At 43.3% G+C, this 19,010-nt stretch overlaps 1 protein-coding gene across 2 annotated transcripts in view; it reads right to left on the reverse strand.

The window, feature by feature from the left end:
* Window positions 1-19,010, reverse strand: part of LOC140476551 (calpain-3-like) — a 110,469-nt gene that overhangs the window by 74,534 nt on the left and 16,925 nt on the right. For both annotated transcript variants that reach the window (XM_072569332.1, XM_072569331.1), the window contains one exon: window positions 15,185-15,254. In XM_072569332.1, the coding sequence (XP_072425433.1) occupies window positions 15,185-15,254 (70 nt within the window). The remainder of the gene's footprint in view (window positions 1-15,184; window positions 15,255-19,010) is intronic.

Genomic DNA, 19,010 nt, shown 5'->3' on the forward strand with positions numbered 1-19,010 from the left:
AACCCAACCACCCCGTGGCTCAACACTTCAACTCCCCCTCCCACTCCACCAAGGACATGCAGGTCCTTGGACTCCTCCATTGCCAGACCATGGCAACACGACGATTGGAGGAAGAGCGCCTCATTTTCCGCCTAGGAACCTTCCAACCACAAGGGATGAACTCGGATTTCTCCAGTTTCCTCATTTCCCCTCCCCCCACCTTGTCTCAGTCAAATCCCTCGAACTTAGCACCGCATTCCTAACCTGCAATCTTCTTCCTGACCTCTCCGCCCCCGCCCCCACCCCCACTCCGGCCTATCACCCTCACCATAACCTCCTTCCACCTATCGCATTTCCAACACCCTTCCCCCAAGTCCCTCCTCCCTACCTTTTATCTTAGCCTGCTGGACACACTTTCCTCATACCTGAAGAAGGGCTCATGCCCGAAACGTCAATTCTCCTGTTCCTTGGATGCTGCCTGACCTGCTGCGCTTTTCCAGCAACACATTTTCAGCTCTGGTCTCCAGCATCTGCAATCCTCACTTTTCCCAGCGAAGAAAGTTACCTCAGATTACAAAAGGATCTTGACCAGATGGGCCAATGGGCTGAGAAGCGGCAGATGGAGTTTAATTCAGATAAATGCGAGGTGCTGCATTTTGGGAAAGCCAATCTTAGTAGGACTTATACACTTAATGGTAAGGTCTTAGGGAGTGTTGCTGAACAAAGAGACCTTGGAGTACAGGTTCAATGGTCCTTGAAAGTGGAGTCGCAGGTAGATAGGATAGTGAAGAAGGCTTTTGGTATGCTTTCCTTTATTAGTCAAGAGTATTGAGTACAGGAATTGTGAGGTCATGTTGTGGCTGTACTGGACATTGGTTAGGCCACTGTTGGAATATTGCGTGCAATTCTGGTCTCCTACTTATCAGAAAAATGTTGTGAAAGTACTACCACCTGATGAAGGAACGTCGCTCCGAAAGCTAGTGTGCTTCCAATTAAGCCTGTTGGACTATAACCTGGTGTTGTGTGATTTTTAACTTTGTACACCCCAGTCCAACACCTGCATCTCCAAATTGTGAAACTTGAAAGGGTTCAGAAAAGATTTACAAGGATGTTGCCAGGGTTGGAGGATTTGAGCTATGGGGAGAGGCTGAACAGACTGGTGCTGTTTTCCCTGGAGCTGAGGGGTGACTTTATAGAGGTTTACAAAATTATGAGGGGCATGGATAGGGTAAATAGACAAAGTCTTTTCCCTGGGATCGGGGAGTCCAGAACTAGATGGCATTGGTTTAGAGTGAGAGGGGAAAGATATAAAAGAGACCTAAAGGGCAACTTTTTCACACAGAGGGTGGTACGTGTATGAAATGAGCTGCCAGAGGATGTGGTGGAGGCTGGTACAATTACAACATTTAAAAGGCATTTGAATGGGTATATGAATAGGAAGGGTTTGGAGGGATATGGGCCAGATGTGGGAAACCTGAACTCATCAGCCTCATTTGTACTCAGTGCTTAGTTCAAACAGACCCCATGTTTTATTCAAGCAAGGACCTTATCTCAAAGTGTGGGAATTTCAGATTTTTAGAATAGATGTACATACTCATGAATGGTGCTTAAGGTAAACAAAACTATCTAAACTCCAAATTTGTTTTAAACTCCTGTATTTTAACAATTGAAAATAAGTAGACTGCCCAAGTCAATGAGTTTTTTAAAAAAAATCTGTGCAAGCAGGTTCAATCGCAGTTTGTTGATATAATCCCAACTGCTCTAATTATAACTTTATTACTGCTTGATTGTCTTCCTCAATTAATGGAGAGGGGTTGTAAGTTCACAGTTTGATTGACAGCTGAAAGATGCTAAAGGATTAGCTAGCTGTCTTTGGTGTGAAATATTGATTATAAATTTTTTATTTTATAATGGCTTTAATATTTGAGTAGGTTTAAGAACATTTAATGGCCTTTTATTGAAGGTGAGCTTTTCTTTATATAGTGACTTCTGTTAATAGTTATTTAGAACTTCAGTTTACTTCATCTTTGCATGCCTCCCAAGGATACTAAATTGGCATGGGTGTAAGTGCAAAGGGTGGTGTTTAACAGCATGGATTAACACTTGTTGGCACCAAAACACAAAGGGCTAAAAGAGACCATATCGCTGGATGGAAGTTTGTTGTCATTAAATTGGAAGAGGGTTATGAGTGGGCAAAGGGAGTAGGTGAGTCGAAAGGTTTGACATGGGTTAGCATGGATGAGATGGGCAGTGGGTGGAGGTGATGGGGAGTGAGGTGTGAGATTTAAAGAATGTAATATTTAATAAAATGAAAGGTGAAGACAGGAAAGCCACTCACTGGCTTCATCAAGACATAAGCCACATGATAATAGGGTCCCAAACATTCACCGTTTAACCAAAGTAAATTCCCTATAGCTCTGAACATGTCTTGAGGAACAGTTTTAAGTTTAGCCCACTGTGTCAAAAAGTCATTAGGGCACAAAAGAAGGTCAATAAAGTGCACACCAGCTATCTGAACAGCAATCCAATCAGATCCATTTCACAGTTCTATCCCCTCAACCCTGCAACCTTTACTCCCCCCAAGCACATATTCCAAGAATAAAATGTTCTAGTTGCGACCTAATCAGGACCTTAAAAAGGGTTCAATATAACTTTCCAGATCAATATATCCAGCTATGAAACCAAAGATCCTATTTGCTTTGCTAACAACTCTCTCAATACTTTCTGCAACGTTCAAAGATATATGCACATGAACTCCTCCTCTCCCTACCTCCCTTGTATGTCCTTCCTCACCAGTGCCTCATCCAATTGGTCTTCTGTCAATGTGCATCACCTTTTAGACTTCTCTTTATAAAATTCTATTACCATTTGACTGTCAATTCTGCTAACCTACCTGTTCTATTGCAGTTGACTGGTGTCATCCTCATGATCTGAAACACCTTCAAATTTGGCATCATTACCAAACTGCATCATTTCACTCCATATTCCAGTATCCAACTCACTTATATGTATATTTTGAACACGCTGTGTTCCCAGCACTAACGTTTGGAGAGCACTATTATCCAATTTTCTAGTCTGAAAAACTACGACAGAAGTTTTAGTCTCCATTCACATTTGAAAATATTCGTTTGAATGTTTGTTCCTGTTACATTTTCACACCAATGAATTTGATCCTGATGTTTTAAACTTAAATTCAGCACACAGTAGTCTGATCGGATAATTGTCTAAAATGTCAATCCGCTAGGCAGACTTGGTTTACTGGCAGCGATGTCTGATGGGTGATGCTTGTTGAGTTAAAGGAATTGCGTCGAAATACAGAATAATACTGAAGCCAACCCCCTTTTGCTTCTGAAGTACTGACAACTGGGCTCTTTCACTTAATGAATTTCATTGCCATTTCTATGCCCAACTCTCCAATCCATCTATATTCTGCTGCACTCTCTGATAGTCCCCTTCACTATTTGCTACTCCACCAATCTTAGTGTCTTCTGCAAACTTGCTAATCAGACCACCTATACCTTCCTCCAGATCATTTATGTGTATTACAAGCAACAGTGCTCCCAACACAGATCCCTGTCGAACACCACTGGTCACAGTTCTCCATCTTGAGAAACTCTCTTCCACTACTACTCTCTGTTTCCTGTTGTCCAGCCAGTTCTCTATCCATCTAGTTAGTACACCCTGGACCCCATGCAACTTCACTTTCTCCATCAGCCTACCATGGGGAACCTTATCAAATGCCTTACTGAAGTCCATGTATCTGATATCTACCCTTCCCTCATCAATCAACTTCATCACTTCTTCAAAGAATTATATTAAATTGGTAAGACATGACCTTCCCTGCACAAAACCATGTTGCCTATCACTGCTAAGCCCATTTTCTTCCAAACGTAAATAGATCATATTTCCCGTATCTTCCCCAGCAGCTTCCCTATCACTGACATCAGACTCACTGGTATATAATTACCTGGATTATTCCTGCTACCCTTCTTAAACAAGGGGACAACATTAGCAATTCCCCAGTCCTCCAGCACCTCATCTGTGTTCAAGGATGCTGCAGAGATATCTGTTAAGGCCTCAGCTATTTCCCCTCTCTCCTCAGTTACCTGGCATAGATCTCATCAGGACCTGGGGACCTGTCCAACCTAATGCCTTTTAGAATATCCAACACTTTCTCGCTCCGTATGCCGACTTGACCTAGAGTATTCAAACATCTATCCCTAACCTCAGCATCCGTCATGTCCATCTCCTCGGTGAACACCGATGCAAAGTACTCATTAACAATCTCACCCATTTTCTCTGATACCATGCATAACTTTCCTCCTTCGTCCTTGAGTGAGCCAACCCTTTCTCTAGTTACCCAAGTGCTCGTTACATATGAATAAAAGGCTTTGAGATTTTCCTTAACCCTGTTTGCTAAAGATACTTTATGACCCCCTTTAGCCCTCTTAATTCAAACAATAAACAAACCCAAGGCATTTCTTAATTATGTAAGACTATATTTACATACATTTGAGCACCGGGATAATCTGATAACTGAACGGACCCTCATTGTATTTCACTAGAAAGAGCTTAGATGATGATCTCTCTCCACTACGCCTTTTGGCAGCTGCCCCAAGCTTTAGTGTGACCCTTAGCACGTTGTCCTGGACCTTGGAATGTGCCAGTCTGCAACACTCGGTCGAAGTCAACTCCTTGCTCTGGAAGACCAACAAGTTTCAGGCCGACCAAAGAGCATCTTTTATCAAGTTGATGGTCCTTCAGGCGCAGTCAATATTTGTCTCAATCTGTGTCCTAGGGAAGCAGATCAGGCTCATACTGGCTCTCTGTCAAGTGGATTAAATTCAGTTCTTGATTTAGTAAATCCCAGAGGGATGTGTGCCAGCATTTCACATTGTTTTTTGATGTAGACAAGTGCAACAACCAGTTGGCCTAGTACAGTATTGAACAATTGATTAATCTGATTCATTTGTATTGACTAGTCAAAAGGGAGGGCTCCCTTATTCCCTCAAAAAATGTAGAGGGACAGAATGCCTTCAAGGGCTGTCCTGATTACACTTAGTGTTGGAAATCCTACTCCAGATCTTTAAAGTATCTTCAGTTAAATATTCCAGCCCTCTACCAATGCTGTTTTGCTCTAATTATCCACCTTGTTTCTGAAATTAATGCAGAAACTTGAGAAAAAGCATGAGCAAGCCTGTTTAGCAGATCACATGTGAAAATTCACACCCTATATATCTCCCAGTCTTTTCCCTTTCCTATTCCTCTCCTGCAGGCACTCATTTGCATTACAGTATGTGACCCACAGGTTAAACCACCACCAGCCATGGTCTGGCAGGACTATGACAACTTTTCCTTTACCTATAGTAAAGCTCTCCCAGAAACCTTGCCCATGATGCCTTGTGTAAACGCTGGCTGGTTATGTGACTGAGGCAAAAGAGTCAAGCACAATCAGTTTAACCCATTGTCACAGCTTATCAAATGTGGAAACCCTGGCTGCTCCTTCATTCTCAAATCCAGAAGCATCCAAATTAACTGTATCTATCCTCCTACCCCATTTATGATCACCTAAATTGAACCAGGACTTTCCTATTCTGTATGTTTCAGTGCCAATTCATAATTATTCCCCTACTTGGTCAGTAGAACACACACAAATTATTTACAATTAAATTGTTATTGAACTAGCAATCCAGAGGTCTGAATCAATGCTCTGAAGTTATGAGTTCGAACCCACATTCAATTCATTAATCTGGAATAAAATGTTAGCCTCATTAATACTGACATGGAACAACTGGATTGTCATTAAAATCCCAGCTGGTTAACTAATGTCCTTCAGGGAGGAAATCTGCTGTTCTTCCATAGTGTGGCATATGTGTGACTCCAGATGTGGTTAACATTAACTTCTCTCTGAAATGGTCCAGCCAGTTATAAAGGGTAATTAGAAATGGACAATAAATGCTGGCCTATATAAAATTCATAAACCAAAAAAAAACTCTCTCACATTGCCTTAAATCTCTTCCACAGGCACTGACTCTTATTGGGGTCTGATTCTGTGGGTACCTGCCACTGACCTTACCATCATGGTTTCAAATTCCTGGTTTCCATAGCCCCTAGTGAAATTTAAGATTGATTAATTAATAAATATGGAGTTGATCATGAAATTATTATCAACTGTCTCAAAAACCCATCTGGTTCTCTAACATCCTTTCGGGAAGGCAGTACGTTGTCCTTACCCGATCTGGCCTATATGTGACGTCTGAACCACAGTAATGTGATTACGCTTAACTGCACTCCGACAGGTCATTCAGTTCAACGGTGATTTGGGATGGGTAGTATAAACAATCAGCACAAGCCTGAACATTTTCCAGGTTTTTCCTAGTCCCTGCTCTTCAGCTAATTCAGGCTACTTTCAATTATCAACAAGTGACAGTGCTGAAAACCAAAAATATTCATTAACAAGCTGCTCACCAATGTACAGCTGGGGTTTGAAGAATCGGCTCAAAACTCTGTTGTAGCTTTGGTCAAAACATGAAGAATAAGAGCTGAAATTCAGAGGGGAGGTGATAGTGACTGGTGTTGCCATCTATGACTACTTTTCCACTTCTGTTCTTGGAAGGTATACAGGCGTCACTAGTCAATGAGAATTGTCCATGAGAAGATGACATCAAAGATCCCTTAGGAGACTGAAGTCAATAGGAAGTAAGGGGGAAACTCCCCACCCAACACAAAGGTTGTGTAGTTGATCGTGGCCAATGATTTCAGCCCAGGACATCACTGCAGGAGTTCCTCAGAGTCATATTTGAGGGAGAATCCCCTTCACCTACTTCATTAATGACCTTCCCTCCAATATTTGGTCTGAACTGAGATGTTTGCTGGTGACTACACAATGTTCAGTCCCAACCACAACTCCTCAGATACTGAACCTGTCTGTGACTGCAGGCAGCAACACCTGAACAACATTCAGGCTTGGGCTGATAAGTGACACTTCCCCATGATATCCAGTGACATTACCATCGCCGAATCCCTCACCATCAACATTCCAGGAATTACCATTAACTAGAAACTGAACTGGACCAGTCAAATAAATACTGCGGTAACAAGAGCAGGTCAGCGACCAAATTCTGTGATAATTAATTCAGTTCCTGTCTACCCAAAGCTTATCCAACATGTTCAAGGCTTGTCACCATGCAAAGCAGCCAACTTGATCAGCAACCAACATTCGTTCTCTTCACCACCAATTCACAATGGCAACAGAGTATGCTATCTACTAAATGTGTTGTAGCATCTTACCAAGGCCGCTTCAACAAATCTAAACTCATGAACTCTATGACTTTGAAGAACAAGGGCAGCAGATACACAGGAACATCACTGCCTGCACGTTTTCCTTCTAACCAACACCCCATCCTGCTGAACAATACTGCTGTTCCTTTATTGACATTGGTCAAAATCCTGAAATTCCCTTCCTCACAGCACTGTGGGTGTCCCTACATTCCAAGGACTGTAGCAGCTCGAGAAGGATAATTTGGTAGTAAATGCTGCCCATGCTAGTGAAGCATATATCCCATGATTTTTTTCTGAAAAAAAGATGGATTGCAATGGTTTAGAAAGATAGCTCGCAGCCGTGTTCTCAAGGGCAATTAGAGAAGGGCAATAAATTGATCGTCCAACTAGTGATACCCCCATCATGAGAATGATTGCAAGAAAGAAATATTCTGCTGCTGATGGACAGAGCATGTTCAATCTGAACACAGAGAATCCAACTGGCAGCACATCTTATTGTTAGGACATGGTCTGCTGAAACAATAGCCTGTACAAAGGTCGGCAGCTTGCTGGGATGCAGCTCCTAATGGGCATTGTTCCAAAGCACTGACCCGCGGCTCAGCACCTATCTCACACAATGTTATTTTATGCTCGTCAGCATTCAACAGCTCTATGGATTAGTCTATGGAGAATGAAAGAACTCCTCTGCTCTTATATCACACATTAACCCTTCAAAAACTGTCCTATTTTTCTTAATTGATTCCTCCAGGATACCTTCTACAGGGGGGCTGCTGCTCAGATATCAATGGCCAGTGTTGAAGTGTGAATCTTCATCCCAGTTTTGCTTCTGTTAACACAGCATGTTAAGGAATGACCTCGAGTAGACTTTGCACAAGCAATTGCAAGCAATCTCTGCAAGATTAAAAATCACACAACACCAGGTTATAGTCCAACAGGTTTAATTGGAAGCACACTCGCTTTCGGAGCGACGTTCCTTCATCAGGTGATTATGGAGGGCTCGATCGTAACAGAATTTATAGCAAAAATTTGCACTGTGATGTAACTGAAATTATACATTGAAGAATTGATTGTCTGTTCAGCCTTTCATCTGTTAGAATACAGTGATAGTTTCACTTCTTTCATGTGTAAATCACAAAACCCTTTTTTTTAAAGTTGCATTCTCGGGTTAGCTGTTAACAATGGTGATAGCTAGACAATATGTTGAAGGTGTTAGCCCCCTGTGTTCTCTGTCTATGACCTGATGTTTAGATTGATTCTAATCTAAAAAGTGAGATAACAGAGTTTTACATAAATTCATGCAGTTTTTGAGCTCAGAGTTCTACATGAATGTATGCAGTTTAAACTAGGATACTTGCATTTCCTTGAAGCAGTACTTGGGGGATATTTTACAATCATCTAAGAGGACAGACAGGGATTTGGTTTAATGTTTCAACTGAAAGACAAAATCTTTGATAATGCAGTACTCCTTAAGTTATTCTCTGGATTGTCACCCTTGATTTTGTACTTAAATTTTACAGAAAAGCCTGATACCAGAATCTCTGACTCAGAGACAAATGTGTCACCCAATGAACCCAGTTAAAAATCTAGATGAAACCTCTAATTATAGACTAATATCACTGCATCAAGTTCTAATAAGGTAAGTATTAAAACATCAGTGGAGAGAAATCACGGTTAATGTTAACTCTCATTTCGCTCCACAGATACTGCCAAACCTGCCGAGTTTTTCCAGCAATTTCTGTTTTTGTTTCTGATCAACAACATTCGCAGATCTTTCTGTTTTTATTAAGTGTTAACTTCCTGACTATTAAACCAGACAGGCTGCTGCCAGCCGCTATTCTCCACTATCTACCCTCATCATTACCTGAAATCATCCAAATAACCCATGTCATTCTGTACAACTACGGTCACTCCTCTTCTGATTCCCCCCATGCTCACCATTCATCCTCTTGGTCCTGCATCCTCTTTCAATCTTCCTGACTCCCTGTACTTTTTGATGACTCATTCAAGGCAAGTGCTACAATTGAAATTGCCCAATCTTCAAAGTTGTTCCTCTGTGAGCTGCCAGAATATATAATTTAGCTGTCATTAGTTCACTGGTTAAACTGTAATGAGGCCTGAGGTTTAACATAAAGTGGTCCCTGGCCTATCTGTGCCATTTTGGATTCGGGTAAATTTCTAAATGTGTTTTAAATCCGCATATTCCTGCAATTTCATCAACTAACTGCTGATTACACACATTTCCATGAAAAGAGGATCTCAAACTACCAGCTCCTAGTAATTTATCAAAACTAATTAGTAACCACATGTAAGTGGCTTCCAAGTGGATATCGAGAAAATAGCCTGCAAGGGGCTACTTGGAAATGTAAAAGAAGAATTGCATAATAAGACAACTAATCAGTAAGCTGATTATACCCATTCAAAACTTGATCTCAGCTACCAATATAAAGGATCATTTCATGGAAAACGTAATATATTTTATCATATGACAGTTCTTGGTCAGAAGTGGATTTTTGGAGCAAGGAACATGGGGAGAAGACCAGCAGAGCAAACTGTATCTCCATCTTCTAAGGAATCCAGAAGAAGGGGAAGAATTGTTATCACAAAGTGACAAAGTGGGAAATCATGTCTCACAACCTTGATTGAGTTTTTTGAAGAAGTAACAAAGAAGACTGATGAGCGCAGAGCAGTAGATGTGATCTATATGGACTTCAGTAAGGCATTCGACAAGGTTCCCCACGGGAGACTAATTAGCAAGGTTAGATCTCATGGAATACAGGGAGAACTAGCCATTTGGATACAGAACTGGCTCAAAGTTAGAAGACAGAGGGTGGTGGTGGAGGGTTGTTTTTCAGACTGGAGGCCTGTGACCAGTGCAGTGCCACAAGGATCGGTACTGGGCCCTCTACTTTTTGTCATTTACACAAATGATTTGGATGCGAGCAGAACGTTCAGAACATTCAAAACGTTCAGAACGTTTCAGAGAACACCTCTGGGACACCCGGACCAACCAACCCAACCACCCCGTGGCTCAACACTTCAACTCTCTCTCCCACTTCACCAAGGACATGCAGGTCCATGGACTCCTCCATCGCCAGACCATAGCTACACGACAGTTGGAGGAAGAGCGCCTCATCTTCCGCCTAGAAACCCTCCAACAACAAGGGATGAACTTAAATTTCTCCAGTTTCCTCATTTCCCCTCCCCCCACCTTGTCTCAGTCCCAACCCTCAAACTCAGCACCACCTTCCTAACTTGCAATCTTCTTCCTGACCTCTCCGCCCCACCCCCACTCTGGCCTATCACCCTCACCTTAACCTCCTTCCACCTATCGCATTTCCAACACCCTTCCCCCAAGTCCTTCCTCCCTACCTTTTATCTTAGCCTGCTGGACACACTTTCCTCATTCCTGAAGAAGGGTTCCTGCATGAAACATCGATTCTCCTGCTCCATGGATGCTGCCTGACCTGCTGCGCTTTTCCAGCAAAACACTTTTTCAGCTCTGATCTCCAGCATCTGCAGTCCTCACTTTCCCCCAGGACATTGGTTAGGCCACTGTTGGAATATTGCGTGAATTCTGGTCTCCTTCCTATCGGAAAGATGTTGTGAAACTTAAAAGGGTTCAGAAAAGATTTACAAGGATATTGCCAGGGTTGGAGGGTCTGAGCTACACGGACAGGCTGAACAGGCTGGGGCTGTTTTCCCTAGAGCGTCGGAGGCTGAGGGGTGACCTTATAGAGGTTTACAAAATTATGAGGGTCATGGCTAGGATAAATAAATAAAGTATTTTCCCTGGGGTCAGGGAATCCAGAACTAGATGGCATAGGTTTAGGGTGAGAGGGGAAAGATATAAAAGAGACTTAAGGGGCAACTTTTTCACGCAGAAGATAGTACGTGTATGGAATGAGCTGCCAGAGGATGTGGTGGAGGCTGGTACAATTGCAACATTTAAGAGGCATTTGGATGTGTATATGATTAGGAAGGGTTTGGAGGGATATGGGCCGGTTGCTGGCAGGTGGGACTAGATTGGGTCGGCATGGACAGGTTGGACCGAAGGGTCTGTTTCCATGCTGTACATCTCTATGACTCTATGGCCACACAGTGAAAATTTAGCTTCCATCACCACGACATGAGCCAGACCTCAGTTGATTGGGCCATAGCCATGCACTCTTATGTGTAAGAACAAAAAGACCTGAAGGGACCCGAGTGGAAACAGCAGCCAAAATGATCACGTCAGCCAACAAATTGGTAAATGTCTTCCTTTTCAACTAAATCTTGTAACAAAATTTAATAATCTATAACCACCAGCTTCATTTAATTACCTGCCTTTCAGTAGCAACATATGAATAATGTGCAACTTTATCAGACATCTTATCTTTGTGATGTACAGCTAACATTGGTATCTTTGTTGTCTCTACAGAGATTCTTGGTAACATGGTGATGCTGGAGAGAGGACTTTCCATTCTGGCCATTTTGATTGTACCACATTGGCAGAAGAGATGTTTCCATCGACTGGGTATCTTTTTTTTTTAGCCATTACTATTCTCTTTGGTCTGCGTACTTGGCTCCCCACATGTCAAAGTCCTTCCTTTGAATTGTTTGACACATTGGATCCCTGAATAGAATGCACTGCTGTTTTGGTTTTAACCCCTTACCCGGCAAAGATGAGTTAATTCGTCTTCACCCAATTTGTCTTTTTCAGAGTGTGACAAGTAAGCTCGTCCAAAACATATAATTCCAAAAAACAGCCACAGACGAGTTTATATGTCAATTCTTGGCATTTCTGGGCCCTTCTCAGCTAGAAACGAGTATACTCGGTGACTCATACGTCTGGTAGCTGTCACTATCCCCACCCCCCAGAACCCCAAGGGGAACACTACCCCTGCTGATGACTCCACCCCCATTCCCCCCACCATCACACCACTCCAGTTACAGGTTCCGCCCCCACTCCCAGCTCTACACCCACACCAGATCCCAGCTCCCAGCCCTGCCGAGTTTTCACCATCCCCCCAGACCTCCCCCTCACTGATGATCAGTCCTCAGCAAAGGACTCACCTTCATCCCCCACCGTCCACGCATCGAACAATTCTTCCGTCGCCTCCGCCTCCAAGCTTACTTTCACAATCAGGACTCCCGCCCACCTTCCGAGGGCCCCTTCGCCCACCTCCCAACACACTGCATCCACCTGGACACCCCGCGCTGGCCTATTACCTGCCCTCGACCTCTTCATTTCCAACTGCCGCCGGGACATTGACCGCCTCAACCTGTCGTCCCCCCTCCCCCACTCCAACCTCTCACCCTCACAACACACAGCCCTCCAATCCCTCTGCTCCAATCTCAACCTCACCATCAAGCCAGCGGATAAAGGGAGCGCAGTGGTAGTCCGGCGCACTGACCTCTACATCACTGAAGCCAAACGTCAACTCGAGGACACCTCTTCCTACTGCCCTCTCGACCATGACCCCACCCCCCATCACCAAACCATCATCTCCCAGACCATACAGAACCTCATCACCTCAGGAGATCTCCCACCCACAGCTTCCAACCTCATAGTCCGGGAACCCCGCACTGCCCGGTTCTACCTCCTTCCCAAGATCCACAAGGCTGACCACCCTGGCCGACCCATTGTCTCAGCATGCTCCTGCCCTACTGAACTCATCTCTACCTACCTCGACACTGTCCTATCCCCCCTAGTCCAGGAACTCCCCACATACGTTCGAGACACCACCCACGCCCTCCACCTGCTCCAAGACTTCCACTTCCCTGGCCCTCAACGCCTCATCCTCACCATGGATATCCAATCCCTCTACACCTCCATCCACCATGACCAGGGCCTCCAAGCCCTCCGTTTTTTCCTCTCCAGACGTCCCCAACAGTACCCTTCCACTGACACTCTCATTCGTTTGGCCGAACTGGTCCTCACCCTTAACAATTTCTCCTTTGAATCCTCCCACTTCCTCCAGACCAAAGGGGTAGCCATGGGCACACGTATGGGCCCCAGCTATGCCTGTCTCTTTGTTGGCTACGTAGAGCAGTTGATCTTCCATAATTACACCGGCACCACTCCCCACCTCTTCCTCCGCTACATTGATGACTGCATTGGCGCCACCTCGTGCTCCCGCGAGGAGGTTGAGCAATTCATCAACTTCACCAACACATTCCACCCTGACCTTAAATTTACCTGGACCATCTCTGACACCTCCCTCCCCTTCCTGGACCTCTCCATCTCCATTAATGACGACCGACTTGACAGTGACATTTTTTACAAACTCACCGACTCCCACAGCTACCTGGATTACACCTCTTCCCACCCTACCTCTTGCAAAAATGCTATCCCATATTCCCAATTCCTCCGCCTCTGCCGTATCTGCTCCCAGGTGGACCGGTTCCATCACAGAACACACCAGATGGCCTCCTTCTTTAGAGACCGCAATTTCCCATCCCACGTGGTTAAAGATGCCCTCCAACACATCTCGTCCACATCCCGCACCTCTGCCCTCAGACCCCACCCCTCTAACCGTAACAAGGACAGAACGCCCCTGGTGCTCACCTTCCACCCTACCAATCTTCGCATAAACCAAATCATCCGCCGACATTTCCGCCACCTCCAAACGGACCCCACCACCAGGGATATATTTCCCTCCCCACCCCTTTCCGCCTTCCACAAAGACTGTTCCCTCCGTGACTACCTGGTCAGGTCCACGCCCCCCTACAACCCACCCTCCAATCCTGGCACTTTCCCCTGCTACCGCAGGAACTGTAAAACCTGTGCCCACACCTCCTCCCTCACCTCTATCCAAGGCCCTAAAGGAGCCTTCCACATCCATCAATGTTTTACCTACACATCCACTAATATCATTTATTGTATCCGTTGCTCCCGATGTGGTCTCCTCTACATTGGGGAGACTGGGCGCCTCCTAGCAGACCGCTTTAGGGAACATCTCTGGGACACCTGCACCAATCAACCACACCGCCCCGTGGCCCAACATTTCAACTCCCCCTCCCACTCTGCCGAGGACATGGAGGTCCTGGGCCTCCTTCACCGCCGCTCCCTCACCACCAGATGCCTGGAGGAAGAACGCTTCATCTTCCTCCTCGGAACCCTTCAACCCCAGGGCATCAATGTGGACTTCAACAGTTTCCTCATTTCCCCTTCCCCCACCTCACCCTAGTTCCAAACTTCCAGCTCAGCACTGTCCCCATGACTTGTCCGGACTTGTCCTACCTGCCTATCTCCTTTTCCACCTATCCACTCCACCCTCTCCTCCCTGACCTATCACCTTCATCCCCTCCCCCACTCACTCATTGTACTCTATGCTACTTTCTCCCTACCCCCACCCTCCTCTAGCTTATCTCTCTCGCTTCAGGCTCACTGCATTTATTCCTGATGAAGGTTTTTTGCCTGACACGTCGATTTCAAAGCTACCTGAACTGCTGTGCTCTTCTAGCACCACTAATCCAGAGTCTGGTAGCTGTGTCTCTTCTGCCTCAGGCATTGCAAGAAGCGTCGATGCACCCCTTTTGGGCACACACTGTCATTCGGTTTTTTCTGTTTCTTTTTTACAAATTATGCCCAGATGTCGAGATCAGAAGATGACAATGAGTATGTACCTTCTATTAGAAGCTGGATACATCAGATGAGAGTGCAAGCTTGTCTGATAAGTTATTTCCATAATCAGCATTAAAAATACTATAAAAAAAGCAATAAAAAAACTCGTCTGAAAATGAAACGTTTTCTCCAAAAAAAGTCGCCGGGGAAGGGGTTAAAGTATTCATGCAATATTCCTACATTCACTTTTCTAACCAAGCTTTTCATCTGTTTAACTTGAAACAGCAGATGAGTGGTGCTGTAAAAGATATTGTGTTTTGGTTTCATACTATCCGCAAAGTAATTTCAGGTATTCGAAATCTTGAAGCAAGAGCTTACCCAAATCTCCTTGACAGATATCAGTTCTTGAGGCTCCGCCAATGATGAACTTTGGATTCTCACAGATTTCCTGACAAGACAAGACACGACACAATTAGCTGAGCTGGTCAACAACTGAAAATGGTTTCTTAGTTCAAATACTTCACTCTCCACTTTGGTAAAATTTCATGCTTATTAATAACATGGCCACCAAATATATTTATTTCCTGTCATATGTTCTTTGTTTCTCACTGAGACACAAATTTAAGCATAATTGGCACTGAGATTGTTACTAAAAAATATCATGAGTTGCGTCTAAAGGCATTTTTAAATACCCTAAAATCACTAGGTATATCAACATGATTGGTGTTCTTGATGAATGCAACTAACATTTGTAGAATAAACTCAGTCTGTCAGTAAGAGGACCAATATCATCAATGTCAATGATCAGTCCAAAGATGTTATGACCCCTTGTAAATAAAGATCATTGAAATGACCAAAAGGACCAGCTTTTTTGGACTCAACAGTTCACATAAAAAAATTCATCATGTCAAAAAATACATATGTGTCCATTAAGGCCAATGCTATAATCAGCCAATAGTCAATAATTTAGCAATAAGTTTAATGGACATAAATTTAAGCTAGACCCAAAAAATGTTATCCATGGTTTAGAGTATGCTTGAAAAAAGTACCTGAAGGGTTAGCTGATTTAATTTCCAAGTTTATTATGGTAGAAACAGGTACCACAATTACTTTAGTTAAAATGAAAAGATACTTTTTATCAAATGTATGAACAGGTGAATTAAGGAGGTGAAGGACGCCATTTGGTCCTGAATCTAGTCTACCATTCAATAACATTAGCGTTGATCTGATTGTAACCTCAACTCCATATTCTCGCCTATCTCCGATAATTTTTCACCCCCTTGCTTATGGTAGATTCTACCTCTGCCACAAATTTATGCAAAGACTCTGCTTTCACCATATTTTGAGAAACAGAGTTCCAAAAACTCATGACCCTCTAAAAGAAAATAAATTATCATCTCAATCCTAAATGAATGAACCATTATTCTTAATTGGTGGTCCCCTAGTTCTAGGAAATATCCTTTCCACAGACCCCTCAGGATTTTGCAAGTTTCAATCAAGTTTCCTCTCACTCTTCTAAACTCCAGTGGTCACAAAGCTAGCCTGTCCAACGTTTTCCCCAACGTCCACTTAGGGTACTAGTCTCGCGAAACATCTCTGAGCTGCTTCCAATGGATTTGCATTCTTCCTTAAATAAGGAGACCAATACCATTCACACAGTATGTGGTTTCATCTTATATGGCTGAAGCAGAACAAAGACATTCAATGGCCCTTGCAATAAACAACAGCATTCTATTAGCTTTCCTAATTTCTTACTATACTTGTACACTATCCTTTAGTGATTCTTTCACTTTGACACCCAGACCCCTCTGTATCTTAGAGCTCTGCAATCTTTCACAATATACTTGTTTTATTCTTCCTGCCAAAGTAGACAATTTCACATTTTCACACTCTTACTGCATATTCCAGATTGCTGCCCACTCACACAATTTAGCTACATACCTTTGTAGCCTCCTTTCATTTTCTTCATGACTGACTTACCTTTGCATCATCAACAAATTTAGTAACTATGCATTCAGTCCCTTCCTCCAAGAAATTTTTATAAATTGTAAAATGTTGAGGTCCCAGCACTGATCCCCATGGCACACCAATCATTACATCTTGCCAAACAAAAAAATATAATTTCCTGTTAATTAGCCAAATCCATGTCTTCTTCAGTCAAGCTACGCCAAAATATTACCCCTCTACTTCATGAGTCTTTAGTTTGTAACAAAATTGGTGTGATGCCTTATCAAATGCCTTCTGGAAATCTAACTGCAGTATTTGTTTCCTGTATTCACATGTTCCTTCTTCAAAGAACTCCAATAAATTGATTAAACATGATTTCCCTTTCATTTCACTCTGCATCATTACCTTGAATTTTCTTAAGTGCCCTGCTAATAATAACAAGTTCTAAATTTTCTGTATTACAAATGTTCAGCTAACGGATTCACAGTCTTTCTTCCTTGAGACCAACATCACCATCTTCTCTCGGCTGTATTTAAAATGAACCTGACAATCATTTCCTTCACTAAACAGTGCTACACATAGGTGTGCCATGTCAGGGGCTTATTTCCATCAAGGTTTTGAACAGTGAGGGATGGATTGATTTGAAGTGTGTACATCCTGAATGGTCTTGGCAGGCTGGACATGAAAAGGGGTGAGTTACTAGAACTAGGGAACATTGTTTAAAGCAGCTATGTCAACCTCCTTTTAGGATATGTTGAACATTCCTTGTTCCAGTTCTACATGGACAACCTCCCTCACTTCCTTTTCTGGTCCATTGATGACCATATTGGTGCTGTTTTCAGTGCTTGCTAAACAAGTTAAGCCATGAGCTCCAAGTTCCTGCAAGTCATCTGACCTGGAAAAATACTGCCATTCCATCCATATTGTGGCACCCAAACTCAGAACTCCCTTATAGCCAACGTAACAGTTCAAGAAGATAGTTCATTGCCTCTTCCCTAAGCCAATTAAGGATGCTGGCCTTTACAGAAGCATTCGCATTCAGTGAACTAAGTTTTCTTAAAAGTTGTGGTATTAAAACATGAAGTGCTAGAGATGCTCAGGAAATCCAGCAGCATCTTTGGAGAGAGACACAGTAAAGCTTTTCAGAGTAATGATTCTTCTTCAGCGTCTGCAGCATTTTGCTTTTATCCAAAAATTATATCTTCCCAGATGATCGTGTCGGATATCTTGTGAGATTTGCCACCATTATTAGTATGTGATATTGGGTAATGGTCATTTGCTGCCAATAATCCCTGTTTGTGTTTGTGCAGTTTCGAGCCTATGAAGTGATTAATGGTGGTTAATGGTGGCGATTACACCGCCATAAAATATATTCAGAAGAGACACTGTTCTTAGATAACAAGGTGTATTGCACAATGAGTACAACCCCATCTAGTTTGGCATGATTACAGGATGCTAGGGTGCTGTCACAGATACATCTGTCTCCTCTGAAAATGAGTCTGGAACTCCTTGACTCCAACCACAGTTTATATGTGATCTGCGTGGCATGGGTACAACCACCATACTAACAATAACCCCTTCAGAACCATTACATTACACAGGAGTAACAGTGAGTGGTCCCACTTGTATACAGTGTGAGACTGTATTATACAGACTGTCTTTCACTTACAATAACTGTGAGTATTTGCATCCCATCACAGCACTGCCCGCCATTCACTTATAGTATCTCTAGCACTCCCAGCCTTACTCCCCTATCACGGTGCACGGATATTTATAGTACTCATGCTTTCACCCTCCTATCACAGAATACAGATTTCCCTTTACCTCCAGTGTGAGTGCTCCCACTTGCATGAATTCTCAGACCACATAGATTGCTCTTCAATTATAGTAAACGCAAGCTCTCTCACCCTCACTTACCCATCATCGTGCATGCTGGACTTCACATACTGTAACACCCAATCACCCATCACAGAGCACCGACGCACTCTCACAATAACTTTAGGGACTCCACCTCACAAATCCTATCAGGCAGGCTACATACACGAGAAAGTACATTTGCTTGGATCCCTACCTTTGGTCGTTTCCACAGTATGTTCTTCACTTTTGTGGACTTTTGTCCCAGTTCTTTATACCCGAGGGACTCCACTGAGGCTGGAAACGTATCATCTTCAAACAGAATATTTTTCTGCAGGCAGTCCCGTTTCAGTGTTACAAAGTTCTGCTCATTAAATTTGATGGGTTTGTGAATCGACCCTTC

This window comes from Chiloscyllium punctatum, chromosome 4 (assembly GCF_047496795.1).
Source record: "Chiloscyllium punctatum isolate Juve2018m chromosome 4, sChiPun1.3, whole genome shotgun sequence".
NCBI classification, from domain to species: Eukaryota; Metazoa; Chordata; class Chondrichthyes; order Orectolobiformes; family Hemiscylliidae; genus Chiloscyllium; species Chiloscyllium punctatum.